Here is a 15,536-nt window from a genome sequence, read left to right on the forward strand (position 1 = left end):
CGTTTTACAGTGTGTTCTGTAATCTCCAATTTGTGCGTGTTTGAGGAAATCGGTGCTGGCTTGAGCAGCCTGCACATTGACTAGGAAGATGTCAACATGTGAGCATGAGAAGAAATAAAGTTAATTATTTCTTCTCCTTTCCCCAAGAATGTATGAAAATTTCTTAGGGAGCCGCCCCCCCTTTTTAAGTTCAAACTCAGTTATAGTATCCAGAAAGAGCCCTGGTTGTTCCCCACAGACTTCTATCAAATCACCGTCCTCTATGAAGAAATCTAGCATCTGGCCTGAGCAGTTTTGGATCAGTGAATTGTCCCCAGCAAATGACACCTGCCTTGCAGGAGATGTGTTTTCTTTTTCTCCCTTTTAGGAGATCCAGAATAATAAGGGTAGGTGCATCCATAGAGGAGATCTGAGAAGGCTTTCTCCAGCTCTTCAACCTGCTCCTCCCCACACTCCTCCCATGTGTCTCTCATTTCTTCCAGGGAGTTCTTCCTCAGAAAGCACCCTCACAGGTTGGCACAGCTGTCTACATTGGTGCTGAGGATTGTCGGTGGGGCTCAGGTTCTCTGCCGCAGCCCCTCCTCAGCCTCTGTCCCACACTTATCTGTCTCCCTGCATGCTCACTGTTCTTAGCCCTTCTCCAAACTGCAGCCAACACCCATGATGGCTCCCTACTCACAGTGGAGTCAAGTTTCAGAATGTCCTTCGGTATACCTGGTTTTGAATTCCCACATCACCTGCGTGGTTTTTCTCTTTTTTAGTTTCAAGAAGTCTCTGTACCCATCTATAACCATCATGGCCAAGTGTGTTATGGATCATCCTGTTGTAACCTTCTTTGGTTGTGATCTGGCCTGGGGACATAACCGACATTTACAATCATGTTTCTATGGGAAATAAAACTACACTAAGGATTTCAGCATGGTCTGTTAGTTTCTCCTGGGTTTACCCCACTAGATCTTCCCTTGTAAGGAAGAAAATGGTAGAATGTAATGGTTTGCTAATTTATTAGATGACACTTGCCAAGACCATTTGGAAACCCTATGGAAAGCTGGGTGTGATACTACCATACAACTCCAGGAAAATACAGGGCAACAGTAACTGGGCTAGAACTGAAGCTTGTGCACTCAGGATTTATTTGGGTGGATGTGGTAGAGCCCCAGTTCATTTGATTTACGAGAGATTGTTTGGAGGTTGTAACAGGGGAGCACAGCTACTCCTGTACCCCTAACTCAAGACCAGTTCTCCTCTATTCCAGGAAGGCTGTCCTCTTTGATCTAGTGTGCAGCTTTGGGAGGGACGCACATGGAACAGTGAGGGAGGAAGGGGACACCCTCCTAGATGGGCCAGATTAGCTGAGTCAACCCTGGTGATCAATGGGGTAACAGATGTCACAGCCAGATTGCTCTCACATCCTCATCCTGCTTACAAATGCAGATGGTGTTTGTAGATACAGGGCCTGAATGCTGCAGTGATATGTTAAGGGTGTGGGTTCTCATACTCCTCTTAGCACTGTGCTCCATCATAGCCTGTGGCTTGCACCCAAGTGACTACTGTCACATGGGAGCCTGTGGCAGCTGCTACTTCCAGTATCTTCACAGTGTTCCCCCAATTTCCCAGTAGAAACCACACTGTTGACTGTCCTTAAGTCACTATGTGATATGCATAACTCAGATTAGTCCCTGTGGATGACAGACAGGCCACACCAAATGTCTAGTTCTGGATCGTATGAACATGACAAATCTCCCAAGGGTGGAGTAGGAGGTGATTCTTCAAGGGTGGTTAAAGCAGGCCATAGGAGGAGGGTTTGACTCTGCAGGTGGTGGCTAATTGGTGTGGTGACATCCTTGCCAGTAGTCTTCACTGTGTGGTTTTTTTTCTTAAATCAAGGTCTTTGCTCTAAGTTTTGGAGTGTGTGTTGGCATGTCAGAGCTCAGTTATTCCTCTGGTGTATTTTTTTTCCTTTTTTTTTTTTTTTTTTTTTTTGTGTGTGTGTGTGTGTGTGTGTGTGTGCAATGCGGAGAAAGCATGATTGATGGAGCAGTTTCTCTTTCCAGGACCATGATTAAGTGAAACTGTAGACTGTCCTGTTTTTCTGCATAATTCTCAATGTAACATCAATCTTCTTGCTTAAGAGGTTATAGATATTAGAGAATAATACCTGAAAGAACACATACTAAGTTATCACCTGCATGTGTCATAACACGATTGACAGCAATGGAAAAAAAAGATACTTAACATCATCATGGTTGGGATTGAGAATTCTGCTCTTTGCAGGGGATGCCCCTGACTGTGATCTCCTGCCTTCAGTGAGAACATTCAAATAGTTCTCTTTTTGTTTTTTTTCTTTTCTTTTCTTTATTAGGATTTTGTGTGTGTGTGTGTGTGTGTGTGTGTGTGTGTGTGTGTGTGTGTGTGTGTGTGTGATGGAGAGGAAGAAGAGGGAGGGAGGGAGGGAGGGAAGGAGGGACTGACTGCTAACTTTAGGCAGATGTGGAGATCAGAGGACAACTTGAAGGAGTCAGTTCTGTACTTCCACCATGGATTCTGGGGGTTGAACTCAAAGTACTTTTATGCCCTGTGCTATCTTGCTGGTCCTCAAACAGTTCTTGATGAAAAGATGTTTTGCTGCACAAAGCCTTTGTGCTGTCCCCTTTCTGCTCTGCGTCGAAGGAAGATGTAGATCAATCCTTGTTCTTTCTCATCTCCTTTCTCCCCCTCCTCTGTCTTATGTCTGTTAGATGCATACACTCTGATTTCTAGGACACTTGGCTATGTTTTTCTAGCTTTTCCTTCGTGCTTAAGGCTTCTTTTGAACTGGGAGGGTTTTGTCTCACGAGGAGGAGGAGGAGGAGGAGGAGGAGGAGGAGGAGGAGGAGGAGGAGGAGGAGGAGAGAGGGAACTGACTACTCTCTTCAGGCAGGACCAAAGGCTTGATGGGCTGGTGCTGACATGGGGTGGAGGAAGCTTACTACTGAACAGCTAATGACAGACAACACAGTTGCCATTCACAGGGTCAGGTAGGGGACCAGAGGCAGAGCTCTGGCATGGGCTCCTGCTAATTGTGTTATTTTGAGTGATCAGTCTCAGGCTCACCTGACTATGGCAGATGTGGTGCCTTTCCCAGAGGCTTGTTGGCACCCTGAGAACAGATGTTCTGTAGGTCTCTTGTACCTGTGTGGGCATTGCTTTCTCAAGATTTGGGAAGTTTTATTTCATGATTTTATTGAAAATATTTGTCATGCCTCCTATTTTTAATCTCTTTTTATGTCCATAATTTTTCAGTTCTCCCTGGTGTTTTCATGGTGTTCTGTTTGTGTGTTTTAGAAAAGTAATTGCCATTTTCTATGACTGACTCATCCAACTCCCCTACCTTTCAAGCCGCAGTACTTTTTTCCTCAGAATGCACTCTGTTGGGGAGAATTTCTAGTGATCTTTTTATCTAAGAAATTAAAAATTTCATGTCCATCTTCATTTCAGCTTGTGTTTTCTTCAATATTTCTCTTTATTGAAATCTATTTTCATATTATGAATTATCCTCCTTATTTCATTTAGTGGTTTGTGTTTCCTTGGGATTTAATCAGTTTGTTCTTGGCTCTCTCAGTTCATTTGGACGTTGGCTTGTGTCCTCTCTAAATTCTCCAAACGTATTTATAATTGTTCTTTCGAATTCTGTGTCTTGAATTTCATCTACGTTGTTGTCATGGAGGACCATTATTATGGGACTGGTGTTTTCTTTTTTTGGGGGGGATATTGTTTTAGTTTTTCATAATGATTTTGTTTTCCTAATGAGACCTGGACATCTGGAGTTAGGTTTTGGTTGAGTCTTTTGCTTTGTGTTTTCGGCCCACCAGGCCAGAGAGTAGAGTGAGTGTTGGTCTGGGTGGGCTGGGGAGGAAAGAGAGGTGCAGAGAGGGTTTTGGATGAGGGGCTTGCTTTACCAGGTCTGTTCAGCTGGGCTGCTAGAGGATAAAGAGGGCTCTTGAAGCAGGGGAGGAGATGGAGGAGTTCATGGTGGGGAGGGGCTGTCTTACAGGTCATTGGTCCATGGGCCAAGCTCAGGGAGGGTTTCCAGGGCTGGAAGGGTTGCAGGCAGTTAGAGGGACTGTCTGTCCTGGTCCAAAGCAGTTTGTTTGGCTGGAGTGGGCTTCCAAGATTTCTCTGTTTGAAATTTTTATCAGTCTGTTGACCTTTGCTTAGAACATTTATTTTCATGTCAATTTTATTGCTAAAGACCTATCACTAGTAACTTTCTGGAGGTGAGCTTGTAACCTCCATCTCTGTTCATCTTTGTCATCTGTGTGTCTGTCTCTCTGTTCCTCTCTTCCTACCTTCCCCTTTCTGTCCCTCACAGTTTTTGGCAGCTCTTTTATGTAGTCCTAATGTGTTAGATACTCTTCTTTTTACCTCATTTTTCTTTATTAAGAAATTTTCTACTCACTCCACATACCACCCACAGATCCCACCTCCCTCCTCCCATCTCCCAGCCCTCCCTCCCAAGCCACCCCACATCCCCCAAATCAAGGTCTCCCATGGGGAGTCAGCAGAGCCCAGCACACTGAGCCTAGGAAGGTCCAAGCCCCTCCCCACTGTACCAAGGCTGTGCAAGGCGCCACACCACAGGCACCAGATTCCCGAAGCCTGCCCATGCACCAGGGATGGATCCTGATCCCCCTACCTGGATGCCTCCCAAACAGTTTGAGCCAAACAACCATCTTCTGTATCCAGAGGGCCTTGTCCAGTCCTGTGGGGGCTTCACAGTCAGTAGTCTATAGTTCATGGGCCTCCAGTAGTGTGGCCTAATATCTTAGATACTCTTGACTTGACTTTTGCTCTGCATTATCCTGTCTAGTTCAGGGTGGTTCCTTGATGATGTAGCATTGTGTGTGTGTGTGTGGGGGGGGGGGTGAAGTCTTTTCTTTTTACCATAAGAATCTGTTTCCAGTATGAGTCAACTTGACTGAAATTAGTGAAACTTCTGTGACCATATCTCCTCAGTAAGAAACAAGCTACTTGACTGAATGGCTTCTCACATTCCCCAAGGAGGGGGAGAGTCTACAGTTCTCAAGGTGCTGTAGGGTGGTCATCTGTGTTTCCTTGTCTGCCTTGTTCTCTGTCGTGTGACTCATCCAGGAAGCAATGCCGGGTGTCTGTCTGATTTGCTCCAGAGCCCCCAGTGCTGACATGCCTGGTGCATGAAGTCTTGAAGTCCTAAGTCTGGGACTGACTCACAGCTGACACAGTTCATGTGGAAATACTTGTTCTCAGAGGCATCAGTGTATCCAGAGCATGGGGTTGGAGTTGGACTCACTCCCACACCCTTTTTATCACTCCATTCAGGATCTGTAGGACCTATGCTATTGGATCTGCCCTCTCTTCTCTGTGAAATACGTGGTCTTCCCACCAGGCACCTGTTGCCCACCTGTCATTTCCATAGTTCAATCCTGTCTTCTGATTCTTCCAGTTTTACTATTTCACTTGGAAATTTGATTTTGTTCAAATTCACATTATACCAAAATGCTATTTATTATGTTTTTTAGTCATTAGTTAAAATACTTGGCAAAATATAGTGTAGCCAATCTGGTATAAACCATTACACGTCTATGCCAATGGCAGTGCAGTACTTAAGAAACAGTTGCAAATCCGAAAGTGGTAGATGGCCAGTCTTGTATAATTGGATTTCACACAAGCCTCTTCACCACCCCTTGTTTTTGAAGCATGTTCCATAAATGAAAACTTCACTGCACTCTAAATTGTTTTTCTATCATCCTCATTTATGGCACATGACATCTTGTAATTTTTCCTAACCTTTGTTTGCTGAGTTATATTGGTATTTTCAATAGGATAATCAACAGCAAAAGGGACATAATTGAGTTTTCTTGTCCAATTTGTTTATCAATGGCTTTTAAAACTGTAGACAGATGAGGAAGAAAAATGGTTCCTAGCAAGTTGTGAATCAATTTCCTCATGTTGCTGTTTGTGCGGGGGTTTCTTACTGTGCCAACAAGGTGCCTGAACTCAATTTCTAGTAGTTCTCATATTTGGGGAGGTAGTTGTATTACATAGGGATGCATGTGTAAATATAAATGATGAGGTGATCTTTGTCCTTCTTAACAGCTAGGGGCATTGTATTGTGAGTGTGTCTATGGCTGTCTGACCCGTCAAAGCAGATGCATATGAAGCAAGTAGAAGACCCTGTGCCATCCTCCAGACATCCATCCTGCTTCCTTGGAGATGTCCTTCTTACTTTTGCATTGTACCATTGTCTCCATGCTGTTTGGCACATTGGAGGAAGCTAGCTGTACTATTGGCCATGGGGTTTGTACCAGGTGCAAACCTTTTACATGGGACAGGCAAGATCTCTTCTTATCCCCAAGGCAATTTCTGATCATGTGAATTTCAGGATTACACTTTTTGGAAGACATAAAAAAAAATCATTGAGAATTCTGGTCGGTCCTCCTGACACCTTGGAGGTGTGGTTAGCATCCAGATGAGGACAGTCTGTGGGAAGAAGTGGGAACAACCCAACAGCATTATTGAGTGACTGAATCAGACTGCCCTGGGCTGTAGACTTGGACAATTATGGAACCAGTTAATAGAATTAACATTGGTAAAAAGCTTGAGTTAGTTTCTCTATCACTTACAGTTCATCCTAAGGATCTGGAAGGGCCACAGGGAGTGATTTCTCCAGATGCCTGCCATTGTCTTTGTCAGTCAGGATTGCCCAAAGGATGGTGCTAAAGAAGATGCACATCTGTTTCTGTATCTGTTGGGAGAAGAAAGGTGAGAGGGGAGATTCATCATGAGGAGCCTTTGGGGTCACAGATGCTGGGCTCTAGAATCAGCATGGAGGGTCTCCAGGAAACCGGTGAGTTGTTGATGCTGCAGTTTGATGCACTTGCTGGCTTCCCCATGACCTTATTTGGTTCATCCCATGTGAGGACGTGAGAGGCCTGAACTTAGTGGCAGTTGCCACAGAAAGCCTCTGGTCTTCTAGTGTCCTCAGAGAATATCTTCTTTCCCATTCTCCTAGTGTCCCATGGGAAACAGAGTTCCAGGAAACAGCAGTGGAAGAAATGGGTGTGGCAGTGCAGGGCAGAGAAGGCTCTTGTTGTTAGAGACGTAGGGCTGTTGGAGAATGATTCTGTTGCCGATAATTAGATGCCCAGCATAGTTTTAGTGGGACCTATAGCTACAGCGTAGCATGCCACAAACTAATCAGACAGCCAACAAATGGAATTCAGGTGGCTAGAAAGCCTTGCATTGGTTGTATGCTAAAGTTGGATCAACAGATTAGCATTCTGCTGTTAGGAAGAACTGAATTGTAAAGTCAGACTGAAATTGTGATGGCCAGCTTTGGAGCAGATGACTATTGAACTTAAGACAAACTAGTGACCATGCTAATGTACCTTTAGTAAAATTGCTATTTAAACCATGTTGATTCAGTTGAATGATGATTTTGAATACACATGTATATGCTTGAAAAGTCATTAGAGATTTTCTTACTTTCAATACATAGGCGCATCACACAAAAGGAGGCATTCTCCAGTGATGCTTGGGAAGACCATGCTCATTGGAATCACTAAAGAAGTAACTTCCTGTCACTCATGGCTTCAGAGCATCCTCAGACTGGATTAGACCAACAGAACACAATTTATAGGAATTTTGCCAGGGCCTTGAGATAATCTGTAGGGATTATTTTGCAAGAAATTTGAAAGTCAAGGTGAAATGGTTGGTTTTCTTATTGACTGTAAGAGATGAGCACCAGCTAAAGTCAGATAACTTTAATGGGCCATAGCCAGAGATGCAAGTTTTCATAGGCCTGCTTATAAAATCACCTTCTCATGATTCATATATTCTACATGAGGTTTTATGAACTGATAATTTTATGTTATTTAAACTTTCTTCAAGTGATTTAGTTATTTCAAAACTGGGTAAATTTAGCAGAAAAAGATCATTTCACTTAAGATTGTAGATAATATTCTAAAAATGCAAGCTAATTTAATCTATCTAGATGTGAAATATAAGTAAGTAGGCATTGCTCTGTAAGTGAAATATTACTTCGGTAGTAAGATCTTGGTTGTAATAATACATGAAGTGAGCATATTAGAGAAAAAACATAACTATATCATTAGATAATGGAAGACCTTGATACAGTATAATAACCATTTCTGAGAACATTTCAAATGAATATAAATGATATAAATGGATGTAGCATCTGGCAATTACAGAAAGTGTCCCCAACACAGATAGGAATCTAATCTAGTAGGGAGTTTATCAGTGCTGTGGAGTGTCAGAGAAATTTAGGACGGTTTCTGAAACCCATATGATTCCAGTACATATATTATTTTGGGAAAATATATGAGGTTAGGATATAATCAGTTGGAAAATAGAATGTCTATATAAGATCTATTTGATAATAGGAACTTTGATAAATGCAATATCACTAGATAAAAATCACCAATGGTATTGCACATGATAAGGTAATGGGAAACTGGGTCCCTTGTCAGAAACCATAGCCTCACAAAATGCCTTGGGATGAAAAAGGAGCACCTTGAACCACTTGGAAGGGGTATAAACTATAGCCAATAGAGAGGTGTTTAAATGGCAAATTCACTGTGAACACATGCCACTTCTTCTTTTTCTTTTTTTGGTTTTTGAGACAGGGTTTCTCTGTGTAGTTTTGGAACCTGTCCTGGATCTCACTCTGTAGATCAGGCTGGCCTCCAACTCACAGAGATCTGCCTGGCTCTGCCTCCCGAGTGCTGAGATTAAAGGCGTGCGCCACTGCCACCCGGCCACGTGTCACTTCCAAGGGGTGTTTGTCCCCATGTCTAAATGCACGTGTGCATAACTGTGGGTTAGTTCACAGCAGATTATTTTCCTGTTCCGAACAGCACTGAAAGTGGGTAAGAGGGGGCTTGAGTAGGGGGTAATAAAACTGACCCATGGGGTTGGGGATTTAGCTCAGTGGTAGAGCGCTTGCTCAGGGTCCTGGGTTCGAGCCTCAGCTCAGCAGCAACAACAACAACAACAACAACAACAACAACACTGACTCATGAGAATAACTTTGCAAGATTGTTTAACAAAGAGTTTTTAAAAAGTCTGAATTGTGGGTTCAGCGCTAGGAGAAACCTGAATGCTACAGGCAATGAATAAATCTGTGGGTGTTTTTATATGACTGGTTCTTTCAAATTAAGAAAACAGATTATTTAGCAAAATTTCTGGGATAATTGGTTGTCTACTGGAGAGAAAATAGAATTCTAATTTATAGCTTAAAATTTTTAAGTACTATATATATATATATATATATATATATATATATATATATAATTAAAAAGAGTTATAGAAATTTAGGGGCTTGACAGATAGCTCAGCAACTAAGAGCGTGTTCTAGAAGAGCTGAGTTCAGTTCCCAGCACTGACGTCTGCTGGCTCCCATCCATCAGCTCCTGCTGCAGGGGATCTGACACCTCTTGCTTGCAAGGTGCTATATTCACATGTACACACCTACCCACAGACAGACACACACAAATATACTGGAGATATAGTAAGTGACGGGAGATAAAGTAAATAATAAAAAGAAAATTTAATATGATGTGCTTTTTAAATGTTAACATGGAGAATATATCCATAACCCCAAATGCCATCAAAGACATAATTCATAATTGACAGATTTGGACACTCAAATAAACATTATGTCTTTTCAGTTATTGAAAAAATGCCATTAAGGAAACCAGTAGATTAGTGACAAATTTAAAACATTTGAGGAGGTAGCTCAGTGGATACAGTGTTTGCTATACAAGCACAATGTCTAGAATTTGGATCTGCAACACTCATGTAAATGTCGATGGACATGACAATCTGCTGTAATCCCATTGTAATCCAAGAACATAATCCCAGCACCTATCAGAGACAGAGGATCTCTGTTGGAGCCCACTGAGGTTTCCTAATGGTTTTACCCAGCAGGACTGCCTAAGAGGATGATTGGACCATGGGCCTAGTACCAGGTGTTTGGAAGGTGTACACTTCGCTGTATTGAGCAAGGGGGAGGTCTTTTGCCCTTCCTCTTGGCATTGTTATAAAGACCTTTCGAATAAAATTCTGGGCTGGTGGGTTTTGACCCAGGCCCTCCTGAGGCTATCCCGTGTTTCTGTCTTTCCTCTTTCTATCTAAATATTCCTCATTTCTCCCTGCTCAAGAGTACACTGGTCGTAAAAGCGGGGGTTGGTCCACCACAGATCTCCAGAGCAAGCTGGCTTGCTAGATTAGCTGAATTCTGGATTTAAGTGAGAGACCCTGTGTCAGTGTATAAGGCCAAGGACAATAGAGGAGGACACAGCATCAATCTCAGTCTTCCATAGGCACACACATACACATGCATGTTTGTGGGGTACACACATGTGCCCCATATATATGAATATGCACACACCACACATACCCAATAAAAGGTAAACATTTACAATTGATAGTATGGTTGAGTGGTCTGACATATATAAAGATATCCTACACAGTAATTACACTGTACACCCTGAAGGAAAACCAAAGGAACAAAGTTTATACAAAAAGACACTTGCTTAATTGCCAATTTAAATGACTCCCAGAAAATAACAAGAAGCTTTGTTTCCACTAGACAAAAAAACAAAAACAAAAACCCAAAGATTTATAATATGTGACCATGTAAATTGAGACTAATGTCGGTTGACTACTATGTGAAAAATGTGCATATCCTTTTACTCCACAGTAGTATTTCTAGAGATGTTCTGGGTAAACTAAACTAAAAAGTGTATAAAAATTTCTGCACAGTTCTTAGCAATTGGGGTAGCTGGACACAGCACAAAACCCAAGACTGTGGGACTTACAGGGTCAGTTATGATGCGTGTTCTCTCTCTGTGCACACATGGGTGTATGTTCATATCAGCATAAGCATGCATGGAGCATGTGTGAAGGTCAGACACAGCCTCCTGTTTTGGTCCTTGTCTTTTGTCTTGTTTGGGACAGGGTCTCTTGTTTGTCACTGCCTATGCCAGACTACCTGGCCCATGACCCTCCTTGGATTCATCTGTCTCTGTTTCCCATCTCTCTGTAGGAGTGTTAGAATTATAGACACATGATACCAGGTCCAGGGTTGTGTAGGTTCTGGGGAATCCAAGCTCAAGTCCTCACACTTGGGCAGTTAGTGCTTTTCTCACTGAGCTAACTCTCCAACTGTGACCTGTTAGTACAAGAAACAAAACAAAACAAAACAAAACAAAACAAAACAAAACAAAACAAAACAAAACACCAAGTAGTTCTGTGTTCACAAATGTGGAGAAAGGTGGATGGGGCAAGTGAAGGTCCACTCTAAAAGGCTCTGATGGCTGATGTCTAGACTGGAATTTGTGTGGCTAGACAGCTATAAAAGGTTTGTGTGAACTGGTAAGGAGAAATGAGTAAAATTGACCCTGAGCTTGTACATTATTATGTACATTCATATGTAATGAATATGCCCCAAATTGATTTGTTAAAAATTCATATCCTTGGCTGATTAGCATTGTACATTTACAAGTATTTACTTGACACTTAGTAACCTATCATCAAATTGATGTTTGCCCAAGATTCAGGTGACCAAATAATTTTCAGAAGTCATTGTACATCACACAGCATTCTTAAATTTCAGGAGAATAGTGTGTCATGATTATGACTTTTAAGGGTCACATAAAGTACACGTAGAAGAGTGTTTTGTGATCCTGTCAGGCAAAGAATGTCATATGTTCTAGAATGATATTATGGCCAAGGTTCCTTTCTCATTTGGTTCGTGTTTGGTACAGTGGTGATTTCATATGAAAATAGTCAGGAGTTGTGAAATCTATCAACCACATGGATTAGCACTTATTTTAAAGTGAGCACAACCTTTGATGTTGTCTAGGGTTACAGTCCTTTTTTATGTCTAACACTTGATATCACTCCTGTCTCTCAGTGTGCCTGGCTTGTGGGTTGGTTCCCAATGCTGGTTTAATCACCAAGTTTGCAGAAGGAGTTACAAATCTTGATTTAAAGTGTAGTTTTTCTTTTCCTCTCTGGTTTAATATTTTGAAGTTGTTAAACCCATTTATCATTTCAAATCCTGCTTTAAAATTGACATATTTTTCACAACTGTGCATGCCATGTACAGTTAGTGTAGCTCTCTGTGTGGCTGTTCTTAATCTATTTAATTATTACTGAGTTGCTTATTTTTAATGTATACTCCATGTTTTTTCCCCTGGGGGGAGGTTGTTTACCCTTTTTTATCATTTTATCCCCATTTCTATCCATTCCTCATCTTAGGATTCCCCACCATCTGAGGCCCGGCCATAGTACTCCGTGATTTCCCAGCAGCTTTGGAACCCCAGCCTGCACCCTGCCAGCCATAATGGGGACGGCTCAGGTACCGTGAGATCTCGTTATTCCTTCTTTCCTTCCTGTGTTTGTTCATTCTCAAGCAATTCCTCACTGCCTGCTGTGATAGGGTCTCTGTCCTAGGAAGGGGATAAAGGGTGATGGGCCAAAGTCCAGCTGCTAAAGGACCCAAGGAAACTGGTGAGGAGCTGGTGAGCCAGGGATGTCTGTAATGACAGCATGGCATGCCCCAAACCCTCAGGTGCTTCAGGGCAGTGTTTTCTCATCAAATAGCAGTGCATTAATAATGTTCTCAGAAGCTCAGTGTGTGTGTGTGTGTGTGTGTGTGTGTGTGTGTGTGTGTGTGTGTGTGTGTGTGATAGTTAAGTAAGGGCCAAGGGAATATTGACATTGGTGAGGCCCCTCCATTGTATCTGCTACCACTGTGTTGCCTTCTGATTGGTCTGTTCAAGGGAGCTGAGTATGTAGAGATGACAGGGATCTAAACACAGGTTCCTACTGGCTTTAAAAAGGCTGTTCTGTGGGATCTGGTGGCTGTAGCTATGCTGGTGTGTGCACGTGTGTGTGTGTGTGTGTGTGTGTGTGTGTGTGTGTGTGTGTGTGTGTGTAAGGTAAGTGATGGGTTGTGAGCTGGCAGGAAAACATCTCTTAAAAGATAGCATCCTTCCCGCTGCTGCTGACTTTAGTGCCTCATCTAGGGGCAACCCAAGGAACCTTTAGGAACATGACACCCAGTTCTCAGACCTCTGAGAATGTAGTTTAGGGCAGAGTTGTAACTTCATGGCTCCTCAGTGCCAGGGAGTAACTCAGATAGCCAGTGAATCTCCATGGGAGAGGCATTTCCTTTCAGTTGTCAAAGGGCAGTGATGCTTATGCAGAATGTAACTTTATTTCTTGCTCCAGAGGAGATTTAGACTGACGAAAAATGTCCTGTGTGTGGATGGATCCTTGTTGCCACTGCTATCCTGACTGATAATCTTCTTCCTTTTCTCTGGTGTCAGACATTCTTGACTCAGGATTCAAATCCTTTCCTTAAGGACTTCATAGTCTCCGAAGCTGGTGTTGACCTCAGGCCGTAGGTCAGTCTGCACAGCCAGAGCACTCAGCTGGGTCTGCTGGGATCTTGGAAGGTTTGCAGAGAGGCTTGGAAGGGGTGTGAGGCAGGCTCTATCTGTCTGTCTCTGTGTCTCTTCCTTCCTCCCTCCTTCCCTCCTTCCCTCCTTCCCTCCCTCCTTCGTTCCCTCCCTCCTTCCCTCATGCTGTCGAGACCAACCATAACTCTTCAATAAGGCTTCCCAATACTAAACACAATTTACCAGCTGGTTTAGCCAGAAAAGAAACTCATTGAACGGAAGCTGGCATTCTGTGCATCTCATGACACCAGGTAAAGTTGCTCAGCACGGAGCTTAGTCCTGGGCTCCTTTACCTGTGGGAAAGGCATGTGGGAGACAGAGCATACAGTCGATGCTTGCCTCCAGCTGCCAGAAAGGCTGGAAAAACCTTTCTGTTGTTCACATTTATTTTTTATTATACCCTGTGAGGGGTTTACAGGCAGTATGGGGGAAGCCCTCAGTGGTATAGAGATGAATAAACTAAATGAAAAAGGAGCTTAGGGAGGTGGGCTTAGAAAAGCAGGGCAGCCACTAGGCATGTGTCCTTGAGATCATTGAAGGCTGTGCATCTCCCGACCTCCTTCTTTCTTCCTCAGACTTTCACATGACTTCCTTTGTCTTCATGTGGGCTTCCCAAGGGGTACTAATCCTAGTCTAAATCCTTTTTCTGGTCTTCAGTGTTGGCTCTGCAACTCCAGGACCTGGTGCAGATGAAAGCATTGTCAGTGATCCCATTGGGAAGCAGGGCACACATTGGCTTAGTTTTCATGAATGAATGTAGGTGAGACATGGCATACAGATGCTGCGGAGAGCTGTGGTTGCTGAGGTCTCTGCTGCTGTGGTACTGCTGGTCTGGTTTTGTTTTTGTTTTTGGTGGTAAAATCATTTTGTTGTTGTTCATGTTTAGGTTTTGAGACCCTGGTGTCCTGTGGGTCCTGCAGCTAGACCTCAGCTCCAGGCCAGCTGGGTTCACTGGAGTGTCCAGAATCTCCCAGTGCGTTTCCTCCTTAGAAATTCAGGTGCTGAAGCAGTGGAGCATCAGGGCAGGAATTTGAAGATCCTGTCTACCTCTTGGTTCTTAGGTCCCTTCTTCCTGCTGTGGGGGAAACATCTCAATTCTCTAGGCTTCTAGGCTAGTTCTTAGCACTCCATAGAAATATGACTTGGAAGGGAGCTGCAAGTCTCTCCTCTGAGGGCCACTGAATGATCTGGCAGGACCCTCTACTGCGCAGCATATCAGGATGGCCCACCCAGGATTCTCAGCCTGTTGTTGGCCTGCTAGATGTCCTGTTAGAGCCAGAGAGTAATCATAAAGATGTAAGGTGAGGATCTGGTATACACATGTTGATCAGGTTTTGGTGTTATGGGACTTTTCTGACAGCAAGCTATCACCTTGGCATCCCTGTCTCAAGATTCTGGCCTCTAGCTGGGCTGGGAAGACATTGGTAGGCCTCTGATCCACTGAAAAACAACATCATCAGTGAGAAGTTGTCTATAATGTCTCCTGGTTCTGCCCTTTGTACCTGTGGCATCTATGATGGCCTTACCTCTCCAGTTCTGTGTGCTGGTGACGTGTGTCTTCTCTCCCTGTCTTTCATTCTGCAGGTTACTGACTATTCATCTTCCCAAGGAACCAGCCTTTGTTCCACTGATTTTCATTGTTGAGTTTATATTCTCCACTCAACTGATGTTGATGCTGCTCTTTATTCCTTTCTTCTACTTACCTTTGGTTTTAATTCATTCTTTGTTTTAAAAAAAAATTGAAGGTTAAAAATTCAGCCATTGATTTGGATCTTGATTTCTTTTCCAAACAGGCCCCAGGTTCTGTAGACTTATCTTTGGTTTTCTACTTTGTTGGGTGCTAGATATTTTTGTATTTCCATAAATACTTCAGAGAGGTGGCAAAGCTGCTTGGAAACAGTATCATCTCTTTGCATTTTGTGGGGTAGGATCTGTGGGAGCCCTTCTCGTTCCCTGCGATGCTGCTGGTCCTCACCCCCTCAGCTTCCATCCAGGCTCTGGGATGTGGGTTTCACTTAGCTACTGTGA

At 43.2% G+C, this 15,536-nt stretch overlaps 1 protein-coding gene across 3 annotated transcripts in view; it reads left to right on the forward strand.

Annotated features, from left to right (window-relative positions):
- Nucleotides 1–15,536, forward strand: part of Dlgap2 (DLG associated protein 2) — a 724,943-nt gene that overhangs the window by 62,878 nt on the left and 646,529 nt on the right. Inside the window, exon 2 of one of the 3 annotated variants that reach the window (XM_036166326.1) lies at nucleotides 12,304–12,403. The exons of the other annotated variants lie outside the window; for them this stretch is intronic. Coding sequence (XP_036022219.1) covers nucleotides 12,389–12,403 — 15 coding nt within the window. The 5' untranslated portion in view covers nucleotides 12,304–12,388. The remainder of the gene's footprint in view (nucleotides 1–12,303; nucleotides 12,404–15,536) is intronic. 3 annotated transcript variants of the gene reach the window in all.

Source organism: Onychomys torridus, chromosome 17 (genome assembly GCF_903995425.1).
Source record: "Onychomys torridus chromosome 17, mOncTor1.1, whole genome shotgun sequence".
Taxonomy (NCBI): domain Eukaryota; kingdom Metazoa; phylum Chordata; class Mammalia; order Rodentia; family Cricetidae; genus Onychomys; species Onychomys torridus.